Source organism: Hemibagrus wyckioides, linkage group LG09 (genome assembly GCF_019097595.1).
Source record: "Hemibagrus wyckioides isolate EC202008001 linkage group LG09, SWU_Hwy_1.0, whole genome shotgun sequence".
Lineage (NCBI taxonomy): Eukaryota > Metazoa > Chordata > Actinopteri > Siluriformes > Bagridae > Hemibagrus > Hemibagrus wyckioides.
Genome location: NC_080718.1, coordinates 7184278 through 7204850, shown reverse-complemented (window position 1 = coordinate 7204850; position 20573 = coordinate 7184278). Strand labels below are relative to the sequence as shown.

Here is a 20573-nt window from a genome sequence, read left to right as displayed (position 1 = left end):
GGTTAAGAGCAGGTTACAGATTTCTCTCTCTTCCTGCGCACTATGGCTGCCACGTCCTGCTTCAGTGTGCACACACACTTCTCCAACTGCTCACTGAACTCTCTCAGCATGTGTGTGTGTTCATCCACAAAGAATCTCAGATCCTGCAGGTCGGCCTCCTCCTGACACACACACACACACACACACACACACACACACACACATTAAGGGCAAATTAAGTTCTGCAGCAGTAAAGGTGACTAGAAGCAGATAAAATGTGATGTATATTTAGAACTGAACCGTTGGACACGAGGGAAACTCGGAGCCCTCGGACAGAGAGTGCGGGCAGTTTATTCTCAATCTTGACATGTTTAGAGAAGGTTTTTAAAGATACTGAAGGTCCAGTACACTGGGTCTGTGTCTGCACAGTCGCTGCAGCTGAGCTCTAACTGCGGTCATGCTGTGATAAAACACTTTCAGAGCTCGAGCGAATTCGGCGTCACAGCTGGACTTCAGACTTCCTCTGCGCTCTTGAGGACACGCCATACCTGCAATCGGGACACAGCCGCTTCAGAGTGAGGTCACAAACTCTGACCAACTCAACGTCACTGTTTTACTGTAGACCTTTAATCCCAGACTCAGATAACTCACAGAAACGAGTGGAGTGTGTGAGCCGTGTATATTACCGTTTCGAGTATTGAGCTGTTCTCTCAGTGTGTGGTTCTCTCTCCTCAGTGCTGCATTGGTGTTCTTCAGTTCTTCTAGATCCTCCTGAAGAACTCGCAGACACACACACTGATCTGACACCGAGCTATCCACACTCTACATACACACACACACACACACACACACACACACACACACACACACACACACACACACCTCACATCATGAAAATGGCCTATGGACTGTAAATGATAAAGGTAAAACTAAAGGTGTATGAGAGAGAGAACAAATAACTCCTAACTGTGTGCTCCATGTCAGCTGTGTCGATGAGGATGATGTTTTCTGGAGTTTTCCTCACATCATGCAGACCTGACATCATGTCAGAGCATCCCTCTGCACACACGGGGCAAAACAGAGGAACAGAGCCTTAAATAGCCTGTGTGTGTGTACCCTATAGACCCCACAGCTGCAGTACCACAGCGTTACTCTGCAGGTATATGAGCAGTGTGTGTGTGTGTGTGTGTGTGTGTGTGTGTGTGTGTGTGTGTGTGTGTGTGTGTACGTGTACCCTGTAGACCCCACAGCTGCAGTACCACAGCGTTACTCTGCAGGTAGGTGAGCAGAGTGTGTGACGTGTTCAGGGCTGTGAAGTGAACACTGTAATCCAGCTGTGTGTTCACACACTGCCACACCGCCTGAGTGTAGAGTGGCTCACTGCAGTCAAACATCTGGAACCTGAACACACCCATACATTTACATTCAGAACTTCATAAATTAACATTAAAACCCTGATTGTTGTTTTTGTGTTCCATCTCAGCCATCCTGCACACACACACACACACACACACACACACACACACACTGTAACATTCTGTAATACATATTCACACAAACACAGTGTAACACACCCAATCTGGATTCCACGGGTTCGAACCTCTTTGACCCAGCGCAGCCCACAGCACTGATCCAGGATCAGCTGGAAATCCAGTCGCTTTCCAAGCAGCTCTGTGGGATCAATCAGGATATCATGCTCTCCCAGGGGCCTGGACACACACACACACACACACACACACACACACACACACACACACACACACACACACACACACACACACACACACACACACACACACACACACACACACACACACCAGTTAATGTTCTGTAAGTAGGAGTCTACTACAGTAACACAGTTGAATATTACCCACAATCCCTCGGGGCTGCAGGGTACTAAGCGTGCATGTAGCATGGCCTCCTCAGTGCCCTCTGGTCCCACCACCTCCACCTGTTCATCCATGGCAATGCGGAATGCCAGCGAGTGAAGCCACAGGTGAGCACTGCCCAGGTGTAGAGGCTCCACTGGGTCCCAGAAGGGGTCTTTATCCTGGGGCAGTGACGCCCCCTGCTGGTACACCTCCTCCATCAGGAACTTACGGTTAATAAACTTCCCTTTGGACCACAACCACACCTGTACGAGGGCGGAGCCAGTGACAAGGCCTCAATGTAACACTAATCTGCTAGCTATATTTAATGAATAAAACATTCTATACATTTAATCTACCAGCTAGCTATTTAATATACACCAATAAACCTATGTGTGTCACACTAACCTATTTAACAGCAGGTTATCTTCATTACACTGCTGCTCTAACCTCTGTACCCAAAATCATGGACATTACTGACCTGTTTGCTTTGCACGTTCGTCACTCTGACCACAATCTCCTTCTCCAGGTCGTGACCTTTAGAGTCAGACATGGCCAGGTTCTTAATCTCCAACTTAAACTCCACCCCCTGGAAAATAATAGCAGAAACTTTTTTTTATTAGCAAAACAAAAAAGTCTAATGAGAAGAGTACAAACAGAGAACAGGGGCTCTAAGAAACACAAAAAAACTCAGAAAAGGGAACATGAGTAAGATATAAAGAAACTGGGGAACTCATGGACACTAGAAAGGAGTGAACTAAAAAAAACTAGGGAATGTCTAGACACAGTCTGGAGGACTAGACAGCAGACAAACTAGGTAATGTCTTAAAATAAGATAAAAAGAAATTAGAGTAAAAGAACAGGTAACTGTAACGTACTGCAGAGCCAGAGTAGGGTTACAGTATTAAAGGGTTTTCTGAAACAAGACAGACCTTTTCTACTATGTATCAGTGTAGAGTGAAAGAAAGTGGACAGAGAGATGGACAGAGCTGATGATTAAGAGTTAATGGCGTTCATCACCTTGTTCAGTTCCTGACTCATCTGGTTGGCCTCCGTCACCATCGGCATCAGTCTGATGTAGTTGTAAAAGGCGGCTAGGAGACTGGGGTTGGGCTGAAGGGACCCTACAGAGACACAAAGTGTAGTGGACACAGCTGAGAGCACATATCTATACCCAGTCTGATGCTGTCCCGATAACACACTGGTCATATTAAACACACGCACTCTGTCCAGGTGTGTGACACAGTGTGTGCAGGTGAACTCCCTCTGCTGCCGCCAGTTCAGACTGGAAATAATCATAATCATAACGACTCCAATCGTCTCCGAGCCGCTCCGAGGGAAAACCCACATACAGGAAGGTGCTGTTGGAGCCCAGGATCACGCGGTTCTAAAAGAAGAACATGGCTTTATCCAACAAATCAAAATAAAGAGAAATAAACAAAACAAAAAACAAGGAAGATGCCAAAGAGAAAACAAAGAGAGAGAAAGGAATAAACAACTGGACATGAGAGTCCATAGAGCACTGAAATAAAGAAAGCAAGAAGACAAGAAGGTAATTCCCTGTTAAACAAGACATTATTCTGTATAATAATAATAATAATAATAATAATAATAATAATAATAATAATAATAATAATAATGTGAGGTACCAGATGCTGGAGCTCTGTTGTCTGAGATATGGATATACCATTAACTATGACCTTTGACCCTGACACTGGAGTGATTGTCACTCGACGCTGCTGATTAGAGAAGACTGCATGTTGCTCCTGAATACTTACACACACACACACACACACACACACTCTTTAAACACCCATATTATAAGTCCTGATTCTCTGGAGTTTTATGTGAATAACATAACATGAAGTTTCAGCTTTAACCCTCAGTAACTCTTACCCCAGTCCTCTGATGGAGATGGCTCTCGGTGAAGAAGCGTCTACTGAACCCACGACCCACTCTCCTACACAAACACCAGAACAAAACACTGAGAAACACACACACACATACACCTAACATTTAACACAGAATAGCACTGCTCTGACTGACCCTCCTGAATAAAGAGCTTGATGACTCCAGAGAGCTGTGCGTCTTCATTAATGTTCAGCATGTAGGGAAACATCTGCATCATCCTTCGCTCCTGTCCTCCAGCATCGATCAGGGCCAGGCAGGGATAGAACATTCATTACTCTCTTCATTATTTCTCCATTTAGACTTTTAGACATTTAGACTAGTATCATATTGTGTGTGTGTGTGTGTGTGTGAGACCTGTGTAATGGCAGTGTACTGGCTCTCCCAGTCTTTCAGCGATTCCTGAAGGTGTTGCTCCCACAGAGTCTGAATTGCTCGGATCTGCAGCTCATTGTGAGTCAGCAAACGCCGCAGATCTTCTACATGTACATACACAGAGACACACGGAGATACACACACACACACAGATACAGAGTCCTCAGACCTTAGAAAGATGAAATCTTTGGAACAGAAATACTAGGGAACTGATTTTCTTGGTATTTTCTTTGTCCTCACTCATCTCCTGGTCAGACCGTCTCCCATTCTGGTCCAGTTTACTGAGCTTCAGCAACAGTTTAGCATTTTCAGCTTTCAGTTCTTTAACCAGTCTCTCCGTCGGGCCCTCGTTCACCACGGCCTTGTTTTGGATCCGTTTGGCTCTGAAAGACAAATCTCCTTTTATCAAAGTTTGCTATATTTTCATATCACTCAGGGTTCAGTTTCTAAATTTCTAAATCAAGCACTGTTAAATCTCTCTTTTTTAGCTTAGATACACACACCTCCGCTTTTAACACAATACATCAGCAGATATCGTTAACACACAGGTGGGTTCCTTTAGTAAGCTAATCATAAAAACAACCAAAACTACTGATATTCAAAACATTTGAACAGTTAGGACACTGACAAACATGACACAAACACAAGTAACAAGAAAAGAAGAGAAGAGATCAAGAAGAACAGATGAAAAAGAAGTCAACAAGGAATCACCTGGTAAGAAGAAAAAGGGGAGTCCTGAAAGGTAAGAGGTAATGAGGCTAAGGAAAAGGGAAACTAAGGACACTAAAAATAAATCTAGAAAAAGAGGCAAGTTAATGAGAAATAATCACCTGAAAAAATGAAGAAGAGAGTCAGGAGGATGATTACAGGGGTTAATTGGGGGAAGAAACAAAATCAAAAGACAATGAAATCTAGAACAAAGGAAACTAGGGCTGAAAGAAGATAGAGATCCCCTGGAAATAAAAAAAAGAGGAACAAGAGAACTAAGGACCATCTGAAAACAGACTGAGGACGAGAGACACCAGGAGACACCTGGGCTGTAGAGTAATGAACATGTAGTAACCTACGAAGTAAACTACATTAACCTTATTCTGTGTGTGTGTGTGTGTGTGTGTGTATGTGTGTGTATTAGAGAACAGGATGAAGAGAACCCACCTCTCGGCGTAGCGTAGTGTGGACAGTGACTCCTCGTAGCAGATATCAGCTGGACTGAGAGTCGCGATCTGAAGAAACACATTCAGTCTGTTTGAGTGTGAGAGCTGAGGGACGTCAGGAACAAGAGTGAACAGTGAAATGTAAACAGGGTCAGTGATAAAGTGACCATGACGGTGCGGCTGTTTCCTCCCAGCGCAGACTGCAGGAGTTTGGTGAGAACAGAGTCTCTGTAGGGAATATACACCACTCTCTTCCCCAAGGCCACTTCTGCGAGGGCACTACAGAGTAAACACAAACACCGCAATCAAAGAATACACATCAAATACACACTCATACAGAAACTGGAACAAACACTCACTGTCCTTTCACTGTCCTATCCATTCAAAATTCTCTGTTTTATTTACATCTTCTGAAATTTTTGGTGATAGATCCTTATTTTATTTTAGTATTTTTTCAATATCTTTTATTTTTTTCAATCAGTATTTCTCATTCCTGATTCATATAAAATCGGTCAAATCAGAAGATTTATCTCACATTTAAAGTGCGAGTCAGCACTCTTCTTCTCAACACAATCAAGTACACCGCGTGTTCAGACCTGATCACGTTCCCCAGAGTGGTGAGACTCAGATTAATGGCTGTTCCCTCTTTAAGACGATCCACCTCTGACCCTGAAGACCTTTGCCTTTCACTTCCTGCCAGGTCAACCAGGTTAATGTTGGACTGTTTAGTGATGCACTCCTTTGAGAAAATCTGTGGAAATAAATACATTTTAAGAAATCTAAACCAATATGCTGTGTTGTTTTCTGTCAGTCTGTTCTACTACACTTTACATGTGATCCTACAGGAAGCAGAGACACGAAGGGTGGAGGATGTCCGTGTTCTAAAGCTCTAATGTCTCTGATGTTTCTACAGTTCAGCTTCTGAGAAAAACAGAGTGACATCAGGTGTTACTGTTCCCTCTACCTGTTTGAGCTGTATGATGATGAGCATGTGTGAGCGGCTGCTGTTGGGGTTCAGGTGTGTGGCAGCGGTGGTGCGTGTGCGGGTTCCCTGCTCCATCAGCTGCTCCACCTGCACTGCGCTCTCACATGCCACCCTGCGCAGCCCCTCCACGTAAAAACCACGCTGCTGATCCTCACGCACACGCAGACCACTGGACGAACGACTTGACCTGGACAACAAGTCAATCACCTGCACATTACACACACACACACACACACACACATACACCTTTATCAGGTGATTATCATTGTGTGATGATTTAAGTTTAGTGCATGATGATAAACTGTAGGCTACAGGGTTCTGCTAAAAATGGGACACAAACTAGAGACTTGATAAATGTTGAATCAAATGAGTCATGAATCAAATGTCAAGTCAAATAAGTGATGAATCAAACAAGTGGATCATCAATTAATCTAAAATTTAAATTGCACAAAAGAATCAAATAGAAATATTCAAGAAAAAGAGGGCTGTAGAAACCGAGATATTACAAGATTAATAAAATAACATTACCTGTTCATTATATATTTCTAACATGCTGAAAGAAACCTGGAGACAGAGGACACACTGATCAGTGTAGATGATTATAATGTATAGATTCTTTAACATTTTATAACATTATACTCTACCAACACATACACATAATCTAGGTGTGAGTCAGGCAGACAGACTGACAGACAGATGGACAGACAGACAGGCAACCAGACAGACAGGCAGAGAGACAGACAGGCAGACAGTCAACCAGACAGACAGACAGTCAGGCAGGCGGGTAGATAGACAGACAGGCAGAAAGACAGGCAGAGAACCAGACAGACAGAGCGGCAGACAGACAGGCAGGCAGGTGGGTAGATAGGCAGACAGGCAGACAGACAGGCAGGCAGGAAGACAGGCAGGAAGACAGACAGACAGACAGTCAACCAGACAGACAGACATACTGACGGATAGGCAGGCAATCAAATAACCAGACAGATAGACAGACAGGCAGAGAACCAGATAGACAGAGTGGCAGATAGACAGGCAGGCAGACAGAAAGGCAGGCAGACAGGCGGGTAGATAGACAGACAGGCAGACAGACAGGCAACCAGGCTGACAGACAGACAGGCAGACAGACAGGCAGAAAGACAGACAAACAGACAACACACAGACCTGGCACTGGCATCTGTCCTGATTGGCTGTGATGTAGGTGAAGACTGAGTGACAGAGATTTGGGACGAGGCCCTTGTTGGCTCCGAAGCCCATCATGGAGTAACTTTTCCCTGACCCGGTCTGACCGTACGCCAGCAGGGTGGCATTATAGCCCTGCAGAGCGTTATTCAGAATCCCCTGCCCCAGTTCAGCAAACACACAAGCCTAGGGGAAACACACACACACACACACTGTCTTATAATTATAATATGTCTTATTTCTATTACTGTATCACTTAAAAATAACAGTAAATTAACAGAAAAATAATTGTACATAAATAAAATTAAACTGTAATACATAAAAAAATATATATATATATATATATATATATAAATTTATTTTTTACTGCAGACGTGAGGAAAACTCTAAGCAGAGTTAACCCACGGAAAGCTGCTGGACCAGACAACATTCCTGGCAGAGTGCTCAGGGAATGTGCAGAACAGCTAGGGGATGTCTTCACGGACATCTTCAACATCTCCCTGAGCAGCGCCGTCGTCCCAAAGTGCCTAAAGTCAACCACCATCATCCCCGTGCCAAAGAAGTCTCCAGTGTCCTGTCTCAATGACTACCGCCCCGTTGCACTCACACCCATCATCATGAAGTGCTTCGAGAGGCTCGTCATGAGACACATCAAGAACCTGCTGCCACCTTCACTAGACCCCATGCAGTTTGCATATCGTCCAAATCACTCCACAGACGATGTCATCAGCACAACCCTCCATCTGACCCTCACACACCTGGACAATAAAGACACTTACCTACGAATGATGTTCATTGACTTCAGTTCAGTATTCAATACGATCATTCCTCAGCACCTGATGGAGAAGCTGAGTCTGTTGGGCATCAACACCTCTCTCTGCAACTGGATCCTGGATTTCCTGACTGGGAGACCTCAGTCAGTCCGGATCAGGAACAGCATCTCCAGCACCACCACACTGAGCACTGGAGCTCCTCAGGGCTGTGTGCTCAGTCCACTGCTGTTCCCTCTGCTGACTCACGACTGTGCAGCAATGAACAGCTCCAACCACATCATCAAGTTCTCCGATGACACGACCGTGGTGGGTCACATCAGCAAGAACGACGAGTCAGCATACAGAGAGGAGGTGCAACATCTAACAGCCTGGTGCAGAGCCAACAACCTCTCCCTGAACGTCGACAAGACCAAAGAGATGGTTGTTGACTTCAGGAGAGCACAGAGTGACCATTCTCCACTGAACATCGATGGGTCCATCATGGAGATCGTCAAGAGCATCAAATTCCTTGGTGTCCACCTGGTGGAGGACCTCATCTGGTCACTCAACACCAGCTCCATCACCAGGAAAGCCCAGCAGCACCTCTACTTCCTGTGGAGGCTGAGGAAAGCCCATCTCCCTCCCCCCATCCTGACTGTGTTCTACAGAGAGACCATGGAGAGCGTCCTGAGCAGCTGCATCACTGCCTGGTTTGGGAACTGGACCGTCTCAGATCACAAGACCCTTCAGGGGATAGTGAGGACAGACACACACCCCTCACACTCCCCTCACACACCCCACACACCCCTCACACACCCCACACACACACTCTTACACACCCCACACACCCCTCACACACCCCACACACCCCCCACACACCCCACACACCCACTCTTACACACCCCACACACACCTCACACACCCCTCACACACTCCCCTCAAACACACTGTTACACACCCCACACACACACCCCTCACACACACTGTTACACACCCTACACACACACTCTTACACACCTCACACACCCCTCACACACACTCTTACACACCCCACACACACACCCCTCACACACACTGTTACACACCCCACACACCCCTCACACACACTCTTACACACCCCACACACCCCTCAGACACACTCTTACACACCCCACACACCCCTCACACACACTCTTACACACCCCACACACCCCACACACCCCTCACACCCCTCACACCCCTCACACCCCTCACACCCCTCACACCCCTCACACACTTACACACCCCACACACCCCTCACACACACTCTTACACACCCCACACACCCCTCACACACCCCACACACCCCCCACACACCCCACACACCCACTCTTACACACCCCACACACCCCTCACACACCCCACACACCCCACACACACCCCACACACCCCACACACCCCACACACACCCCACACACCCACTCTTACACACCCCACACACACCTCACACACCCCTCACACACACCCCTCAAACACACTGTTACACACCCCACACACACACCCCTCACACACACTGTTACACACCCCACACACACACTCTTACACACCCCTCACACACACTGTTACACACCCCACACACCCCTCACACACACTCTTACACACCCCACACACCCCTCCCCCACACTCTTACACCCCCCACCCACCCCACACACCCCTCACACCCCTCACACACTTACACACCCCACACACCCCTCACACACACTCTTACACACCCCACACACCCCTCACACACCCCACACACCCCCCACACACCCACTCTTACACACCCCACACACACCTCACACACACTCTTACACACCCCACACACCCCTCACACACACTAACACACCCCACACACCCCTCACACACACCTCACACACCCCACACACCCCTCACACACACTCTTACACACCCCTCACACACACCTCACACACCCCACACACCCCTCACACACACTCTTACACACCCCTCACACACACCTCACACACCCCACACACACTCTTACACACCCCACACACCCCTCACACACACCTCACACACCCCACACACCCCTCACACACACTCTTACACACCCCTCACACACACTCTTACACACCCCTCACACACACTCTTACACACCCCACACACCCCTCACACACACTCTTACACACCACACACACCCCTCACACACACTCTTACACACCCCACACACCCCTCACACACCCCTCACACACACTCTTACACACCCCACACACCCCTCACACACACTCTTACACACCCCACACACACACCCCTCACACACACTCTTACACACCCCACACACCCCTCACACACACTCTTACACACCCCACACACCCCTCAGACACACTCTTACACACCCCACACACCCCTCACACACACTCTTACACACCCCACACACACACTCTTACACACCCCACACACCCCACACACCCCACACACACCCCTCACACACACCCCACACACCCCTCACACACACTCTTACACACCTCACACACCCCTCACACACACTCTTACACACCTCACACACCCCTCACACACCCCTCACACCCCTCACACACACCTCACACACCCCTCACACACACTCTTACACACCCCACACACCCCCCTCACACCCCCCTCACACACCCCTCACACACCCCTCACACACACTCTAACACACCCCACACACACTCTTACACACCCCACACACACCTCACATACACTCTTACACACCCCACACACCCCTCACACACACTCTTACACACCCCTCACACACACCCCACACACCCCACACACCCCTCACACACACTCTTACACACCCCACACACACCTCACACACACTCATACACACCCAACACACACACCCCTCACACACACTGTTACACACCCCACACACACACCCCTCACACACACTGTTACATACCCCACACACACACTCTTACACACCCCACACACCCCTCACACACACTCTTACACACCCCACACACCCCTCACACACACTCTTACACACCCCACACACCCCTCACACACACTCTTACACACCCCACACACACACCCCTCACACACACTCTTACACACCCCTCACACACACTCTTACACACCCCACACACCCCTCACACACACTCTTACACACCCCACACACCCCTCACACACACTCTTACACACCCCACACACACACCCCTCACACACACACTCACACACACACACACACTCACACACACTCTTACACACCCCTCACACACACTCCTCACACACACTCTTACACACCCCACACACCCCTCACACACACTCTTACACACCCCACACACCCCTCACACACACTCTTACACACCCCACACACCCCCCCCACCCACTCTTACACACCCCACACACCCTTACACACCCACTCTTACACACCCCACACACCCTTACACACCCACTCTTACACACCCCACACACCCTTACACACCCCCTTACACACCCCACACACTCTTACACACCCCACACACCCCTCACACACACTCTTACACACCCTTACACACCCCTCACACACACTCTTACACACCCCACACACACACTCTTACACACCCCACACACCCCTCACACACACTCTTACACACCCCACACACACTCTTACACACCCCACACACACACACTCTTACACACCCCACACACCCCTCACACACACTCTTACACACCCCACACACACACTCTTACACACCCCACACACCCCTCACACACTCTTACACACCCCACACACCCCTCACACACACTCTTACACACCCCACACACCCCTCACACACACTCTTACACACCCCACACACCCCTCACACACACACTCTTACACACCCCACACACACACCCCTCACACACACTCTTACACACCCCACACACACACCCCTCACACACACTCTTACACACCCCACACACACACCCCTCACACACACTCTTACACACCCCACACACCCCACACCCCTCACACACACTCTTACACACCCCACACACCCCACACCCCTCACACACACTCTTACACACCCCACACACCCCACACCCCTCACACCCACTCTTACACACCCCACACACCCCACACACACTCTTACACACCCCACACACCCCTCACACACACACTCTTACACACCCCACACACACACCCCTCACACACACTCTTACACACCCCACACACCCCACACCCCTCACACACACTCTTACACACCCCACACACCCCTCACACACACTCTTACACACCCCACACACCCCTCACACACACCCCACACACCCCACACACACACTCTTACACACCCCACACACACACTCTTACACACCCCACACACACTCTTACACACCCCACACACCCCTCACACACACCCCTCACACACCCCTCACACACACTCTAACACACCCCACACACACCTCACACACCCCACACACCCCTCACACACCCCACACACCCCTCACACACACTCTTACACACCCCACACACCCCTCACACACACTCTTACACACCCCACACACACACCCCTCACACACACTGTTACACACCCCACACACACACCCCTCACACACACTGTTACATACCCCACACACACACTCTTACACACCCCACACACCCCTCACACACACTCTTACACACCCCACACACCCCTCACACACACTCTTACACACCCCACACACCCCTCACACACACTCTTACACACCCCACACACACACCCCTCACACACACTGTTACACACCCCACACACACACTCTTACACACCCCACACACCCCTCACACACACTCTTACACACCCCACACACCCCTCACACACACTCTTACACACCCCACACACCCCTCACACACACTCTTACACACCCCACACACCCCTCACACACACACTCTTACACACCCCACACACCCCTCACACACACACTCTTACACACCCCACACACCCCACACACACACACTCTTACACACCCCACACACCCCACACACACACTCTTACACACCCCACACACCCCTCACACACACTCTTACACACCCCACACACACACTCTTACACACCCCACACACCCCTCACACACACTCTTACACACCCCACACACACACTCTTACACACCCCACACACACCCCACACACACACTCTTACACACCCCACACACCCCTCACACACACTCTTACACACCCCTCACACACACTCTTACACACCCCACACACACACTCTTACACACCCCACACACCCCTCACACACACACTCTTACACACCCCACACACCCCTCACACACACTCTTACACACCCCACACACCCCTCACACACACTCTTACACACCCCACACACACACCCCACACACACACTCTTACACACACCCCACACACCCCTCACACACACTCTTACACACCCCACACACCCCACACCCCTCACACACACTCTTACACACCCCACACACCCATCACACACACTCTTACACACCCCACACACCCCTCACACACACTCTTACACACCCCACACACCCCTCACACACACTCTTACACACCCCACACACCCCTCACACACACTCTTACACACCCCTCACACACACTCTTACACACCCCTCACACACACTCTTACACACCCCACACACCCCTCACACACACTCTTACACACCCCACACACCCCTCACACACACTCTTACACACCCCACACACCCCTCACACACACTCTTACACACCCCACACACCCCTCACACACACTCTTACACACCCCACACACCCCTCACACACACACTCTTACACACCCCACACACCCCTCACACACACACTCTTACACACCCCACACACCCCTCACACACACACTCTTACACACCCCACACACCCCTCACACACACTCTTACACACCCCACACACCCCTCACACACACTCTTACACACCCCACACACCCCTCACACACACACTCTTACACACCCCACACACCCCTCACACACACTCTTACACACCCCTCACACACACTCTTACACACCCCACACACACACTCTTACACACCCCACACACCCCTCACACACACTCTTACACACCCCACACACACACTCTTACACACCCCACACACCCCTCACACACACACTCTTACACACCCCACACACCCCTCACACACACACTCTTACACACCCCACACACCCCACACACACACTCTTACACACCCCACACACCCCTCACACACACTCTTACACACCCCTCACACACACTCTTACACACCCCACACACACACTCTTACACACCCCACACACCCCTCACACACACTCTTACACACCCCACACACCCTTCACACACACTCTTACACACCCCACACACACCCCACACACACACTCTTACACACCCCACACACCCCTCACACACACTCTTACACCCCTCACACACACTCTTACACACCCCACACACACACTCTTACACACCCCACACACCCCTCACACACACTCTTACACACCCCACACACACCCCACACACACACTCTTACACACCCCACACACCCCTCACACACACTCTTACACACCCCACACACCACCTCACACACACTCTTTCACACCCCCCACACCCTTCACACACACTCTTACACACCCCACACACCCCACACCCACACTCTTACACACCCCACACACCCCACACACCCACTCTTACACACCCCACACACACTCTTACACACCCCTCACACACTCTTACACACCCCACACACCCCTCACACACACTCTTACACACCCCACACACACACTCTTACACACCCCACACACCCCTCACACACACTCTTACACACCCCACACACACACTCTTACACACCCCTCACACACACTTTTACACACCCCACACACCCCTCACACACACCTTTCACCCTTCTGCCATCCAGTAAGAGGTAATGAAGCATTCGGACTGACAACCAGACTGTTAAACAGTTTCTTCCCTCAGGCAATCAGGTATCTCAACAGAGAACTGAGCTGAACTGGACACACACACACACACGTACAACCAAGATCTGATCTCAAAGGAGAACTGAACTGTGCCGGACACGGACACACACACACACACATACATACATAACACACACACACAAAAAAAAGAACTGAACTGTGCTGGACATAGACACACACACACACACACACACTAAATTGTCCTGTTTGCACGCACATGCCACTTTACATTTATATATATTTATATTAATCCTGTTTACGTGTCACTTTAATATCTGTATCACTGTATACACTGTTCTTTGTACATTGTCTTGTTCATTGCACAAAGTCGGCCTATATGTTGTTTGTCTGCACTGTCGTGTCTTGTCTTGTCTTGTCTTGTCTTGTCTTCCTGTGGACTTCTGTTGTATGTCTAGTTCTTAAAGACTGCACCTTAAGTATAGTTTAATTTTTTAGTTTAATTTTAATTTTTAAATTATTGCTTAATTTTTCTAGCTCTGTGTTTGTCTGCGTCTCTGTACTTTGTCTGTGTTCTGTGTAGCACCTCTGGTCCAGGAGGAACGTTGTTTCACTTCACTGTGTACTGCATCTGATATATACTGTATGGTTGAAGTGACAATAAAGCTTCTTTGACTTTGACTTTGGCTTGATCTCACACTGAAAATTGTAGAAAAATCTAACCTTTAACTCAAGTAACTAAATGATTAAAAAATAATTGTTTTTTGGGTTTTTTTTTATAAAATCACCTGTTCAACAATAATTGACACCCCTAACAATTCCTATAAAATAAATGTAATTGAAGCATTTTTGTCATTTTTACTGTAATTTTTAAAGTTGATCAGAGTATCCAGAAACTTTTTATTAATAATTCATGACTTCCTGTGTCATTATGATGTGACATAGAGGCCTATTTCTCTTATCCACTCTTCAACATGGGAAAGACAAGAGAACACCCCATTCAGTTAAGGCAGATGTGTATCAACCTTCATAAGTCAGGCAATGGCTACAAGAAAATAGCCACTCGCCTAAACTTGCCCATAACTCCAGTCAGAGGAATCATTAAGAAGTTTAAAACAACTGGAACAGGGACAAACAAGGCTGGACGAGGACCTGAGTTTATCTTGACACCACACACAGAGAGGAGGATGGCAAGAGAAGTAAAGAAAATCTCCAAATCTCACTGTTAGAGAACTTCATCAAAGAGTGGCATCTTGGGGTCACAAAGTCATCATAACAACCATCAGATGCTATCTACATGCCAACAAGCTGTTTGGGAGGCATTCAAGGAAAAATCCTTTTCTCAACTACACAAACGTAAACGTCTGGAGTTTGCTAAGTGGCACTGGGACTTCAACTGGGACCGTGTGCTTTGGTCAGATGAGACTAAGATAGAGCTTTTTGGCAACAAACACTAAGTGAGTCTACTGAAGAACAAAAGATGAGTATGTGGAAAAGCCCCTCATGCCCACTGTGAAGTCTGGTGGAGGATCTGTGATGCTGTGGACCTGTTTCTCTTCCAAATGCCCTGGGAACCTTGTTAGAGTGCATGGCATCATGAACTCTTTGAAATACCAGGACATTTTAAATCAAAACCTGATGGCCTCTGTCAGAAGGCTGAAGATGGGTCATCATTGGGTCTTTCAGCAGGATAATGACCCAAAACGTGGCGAAATCTACACAAAAATGATTCAGCGACACAAAATCAAGCTCCTCCCATGGCCATCTCAGTCCCCAGACCTCAACCCAATTGAAAACCTGTGGGGTGACCTGAAGAGGAGAGTGCATAAGAGAGGAGCCAGGACTCTGGATGATCTAGAAAATCTGCAAAGAGGAATGGTCAAAGACCCTCTCTCTGTATTCTCCAATCTTGTGAAGTGTTATAGGAGGAGATTAAGTGCTGTCTTGTTGGCAAAAGGGTGTTGTACAGACTATTAACATGAGGGGTGCCAATCATTGTGGCACACATGATTTTCATGTTTAAAGGATGGATTTTTCTCTTTTTTCCATTGTGGTTCTATATTGTTTAAAAAAAATGAATTTATTAGAAGCCCAAGACCACATCTTATCCAGGGGTGCCAATAATTATGGAGGGCGCTGTAACGACAGTAAAAAAAAAAAAAAAAAAAAAAAAAAAAAAAAGCTTATTTAAGACTGAATACACTTTTACTGAGAAAATAATGACAAGTCCTGAGTTGTGTCTCAGCTGCAGAGTGTTACTGGGCCTGGTGTGGAGATGTACTGAAGTGTGTGTGTGTGTGAGAGAGAGACCTGGTCAGCGTAGCGTCCACCCTCTTCCTCGGGCACTAACAGTCCGTCAGAGTCCTTCGTGAAGCCGCTGTGAGACCAGAAGGTGTAGTGGAAGCTGAAGGTGCGGCGGTGCTGACCGCGGGGTTCCTCAATACTCACACTGTTACTGCTCATAGTAATAATACACCGACTCCCAGCATCACGCTCTCTCTGTACCCACACACACACACACGCACACACGCGCGCGCACGCACACACACGCACACACACAGACATGCACACACACACGCACACACACATGCACACACACGCACACAGACATGCACACACACGCACACACGCGCGCGCACGCACACACACGCACACACACATGCACACACACACACACACAGACATGCACACACACACACACAGACATGCACACACACGCACACACACGCGCACACACACACACACGCACACACGCGCGCGCACGCACACACGCGCACACACACACACACATGCACACACACAGACACGTTAAGTTTCTGTAAATACAGCATCCTCTTGTACTAGTTACTATCTATATAAATAATAGCAGTATTAAAGCAGTATTTGATCTTCACCTGAAGCCTAGGTTATATTAACACAGTAACTAGTAGTGAGAACTAGTTAATCTTGATAACTAAACAAAAACACCACAGAATTCATGATTGAACTGCATCCTGATGAGTGCAGCTGTGTGAGGAATAACACACACCACAGAAACTAAACAACTAACCAATAAAACTGAACATGTAATAGAAAAATACATAAAAATAAAAACAGCTGTGTGTGTGTGTGTGTGTGTGTGTGTGTGTGTGTGTGTGTGTGTGTGTGTGTGTGTGTGTGTGTTGTAGTATTGTCCTCTGTAACATACACTATATTGCCAAAAGTATTCGCTCACCTGCCTTGACTCGCATATGAACTTAAGTGACATCCCATTCCTAATCCATAGGGTTCAATATGACGTCGGTCCACCCTTTGCAGCTATAACAGCTTCAACTCTTCTGGGAAGGCTGTCCACAAGGTTTAGGAGTGTGTTTATGGGAATTTTTGACCATTCTTCCAGAAGCGCATTTGTGAGGTCACACACTGATGTTGGACGAGAAGGCCTGGCTCTCAGTCTCCGCTCTAATTCATCCCAAAGGTGTTCTATCGGGTTGAGGTCAGGACTCTGTGCAGGCCAGTCAAGTTCCTCCACACCAGACTCTGTCATCCATGTCTTTATGGACCTTGCTTTGGTCACTGGTGCACAGTCATGTTGGAAGAGGAAGGGGCCAGCTCCAAACTGTTCCCACAAAGTTGGGAGCATGGAATTGTCCAAAATGTCTTGGTATGCTGAAGCATTCAGAGTTCCTTTCACTGGAACTAAGGGGCCAAGCCCAGCTCCTGAAAAACAACCCCACACCATAATCCCCCCTCCACCAAACTTTACACTTGGCACAATGCAGTCAGACAAGTACCGTTCTCCTGGCAACCGCCAAACCCAGACTCGTCCATCAGATTGCCAGATGGAGAAGTGCGATTCGTCCCTCCAGAGAACGCGTCTCCACTGCTCTAGAGTCCAGTGGCGGCGTGCTTTACACCACTGCATCCGACGCTCTGCATTGCACTTGGTGATGTATGGCTTGGATGCAGCTGCTCGGCCATGGAAACCCATTCCATGAAGCTCTCTGCACACTGTTCTTCAGCTCATCTGAAGGCCACATGAAGTTTGGAGATCTGTAGCGATTGACTCTGCAGAAAGTTGGCGACCTCTTCGCACTATGCGCCTCAGCATCCGCTGACCCCGCTCCGTCAGTTTACGTGGCCTACCACTTCGTGGCTGAGTTGCTGTCGTTCCCAAACACTTCCACGTTCTTATAATACAGCTGACAGTTGACTGTGGAATATTTAGGAGCGAAGAAATTTCACGACTGGATTTGTTGCACAGGTGGCATCCTATCACAGTTCCACGCTGGCATTCACTGAGCTCCTGAGAGCGACCCATTCTTTCACAAATGTTTGTAAAAACAGTCTGCATGCCTAGGTGCTTGATTTTATACACCTGTGGCCATGGAAGTGATTGGAACACCTGATTCTGATTATTTGGATGGGTGAGCGAATACTTTTGGCAATATAGTGTACTCACTGTGGGGAAGTGTTTCATAAAGATTATTTATTCAAGATTATATTTCTGTGGGTCACTCTGGAGATGAAAATAAACACTGTAATAAATATAAAAAATATAATACGCTTATTTACAATAAATTATAATATGTCCATGCGCCTGATGTTCATAATCATGCTAATGCTAGCTGAGCTAGTAGTGAGGAGGAAGGCGTTGATAGCTAGCCTAGCTAATACATATTCACTAGGTAAAGTGTGTGTGTGTGTGTGTGTAAACAGTTATAATGACACTCATCGGTCACATCTTTAGAGATAACTAACACTAAACACCTAAATAAATAATTTATTAACTCTTTAAATCCTCTGTAATAGTGTACAGCGATTTTAAACAATTGGTTTTGCAGCTTAATCTTTTTCTCATCCAGTTATAAATGCAGTTACACTAATTTCATAGACATGGAGGAACTAAAAATAATACAGATAATTATTTAGCTTTCTTGCCACACGTTCATTGAAGCTTAGTGAACCGAATCTTCATCAAATTGACTCATTTGGGTGAACGTTGGGAGTCGATTCAGGAATTTGAAGAGCCGTTTAGTGAGTCAGACAGTTCAGAAATATGTCAGATCGTTTCCAGATTGTTTTATTCAAAAGTGTGTCGGGATAAAAGGATTAATATTGTACTAAGAAATGTAAATGAATTTTAGGAAGGAAATTTCTGAGTAAAATGAACCAATTTTCCTAAAAGTTCAAGTGGAAACACTGTTGTGGTGAAGTAAAAATAAATATATTTCATTTCTACATACATACTTCACAGCCATTTATCATCTTCAGAGTATGGATAAAACACACACACACAATAATACTAGCTATAGTATTAGTACAATAAAGATATCTAAATAAACATCTTCAAAACTAAACCTTTTAAGAACAGCTGACCTTGTTGAAGGGTCGGACTCGCACGGCCACTTTCACGCAGTCTTTTTCAGCCATGTCACTTCAGATTAGTGAGGAAAACACACAAGAGTGTAACATGAGGCAGGAGCGCTGATCACTTTCTCTCTCTCATGAATAAATAATGCACACCAGTGTGAGCGCTGCAGTGCCTTTTACACTGAGGGACTTGTGTGGAGGG

The 20573-nt window shown here is 47.5% G+C and overlaps 1 protein-coding gene across 1 annotated transcript; it reads right to left on the bottom strand.

Moving 5' to 3' along the window:
* Positions 1 to 18: 18 nt before the first annotated feature.
* Positions 19 to 17482, bottom strand: kif28 (kinesin family member 28). Its single transcript, XM_058399315.1, has 21 exons — positions 17330 to 17482; positions 7431 to 7634; positions 6798 to 6833; positions 6249 to 6476; positions 5881 to 6035; positions 5452 to 5563; positions 5286 to 5353; positions 4371 to 4513; positions 4113 to 4234; positions 3894 to 3984; positions 3744 to 3807; positions 3497 to 3620; positions 3072 to 3234; positions 2868 to 2971; positions 2329 to 2436; positions 1854 to 2113; positions 1554 to 1688; positions 1214 to 1380; positions 947 to 1038; positions 666 to 801; positions 19 to 527 (listed from the first exon to the last, which is right to left on the bottom strand). Exons 1-21 carry the CDS (start codon positions 17480 to 17482, stop codon positions 364 to 366), a joined length of 2829 nt encoding a protein of 942 aa, XP_058255298.1. The 3' UTR covers positions 19 to 363.
* Positions 17483 to 20573: the final 3091 nt, after the last annotated feature.

Coding starts and splice junctions, on each gene's coding strand:
- kif28 (XM_058399315.1), bottom strand. CDS start 17,482: ATGAGCAGTAACAGTGTGAGTATTGAGGAACCCCGCGGTCAGCACCGC. Junction 3,808..3,893: donor CAAGCTCTTTATTCAGGAGG/GTCAGTCAGAGC, acceptor GTGTTTGTGTAG/GAGAGTGGGTCGTGGGTTCA. Junction 2,972..3,071: donor GTGTCACACACCTGGACAGA/GTGCGTGTGTTT, acceptor GTGTCTCTGTAG/GGTCCCTTCAGCCCAACCCC.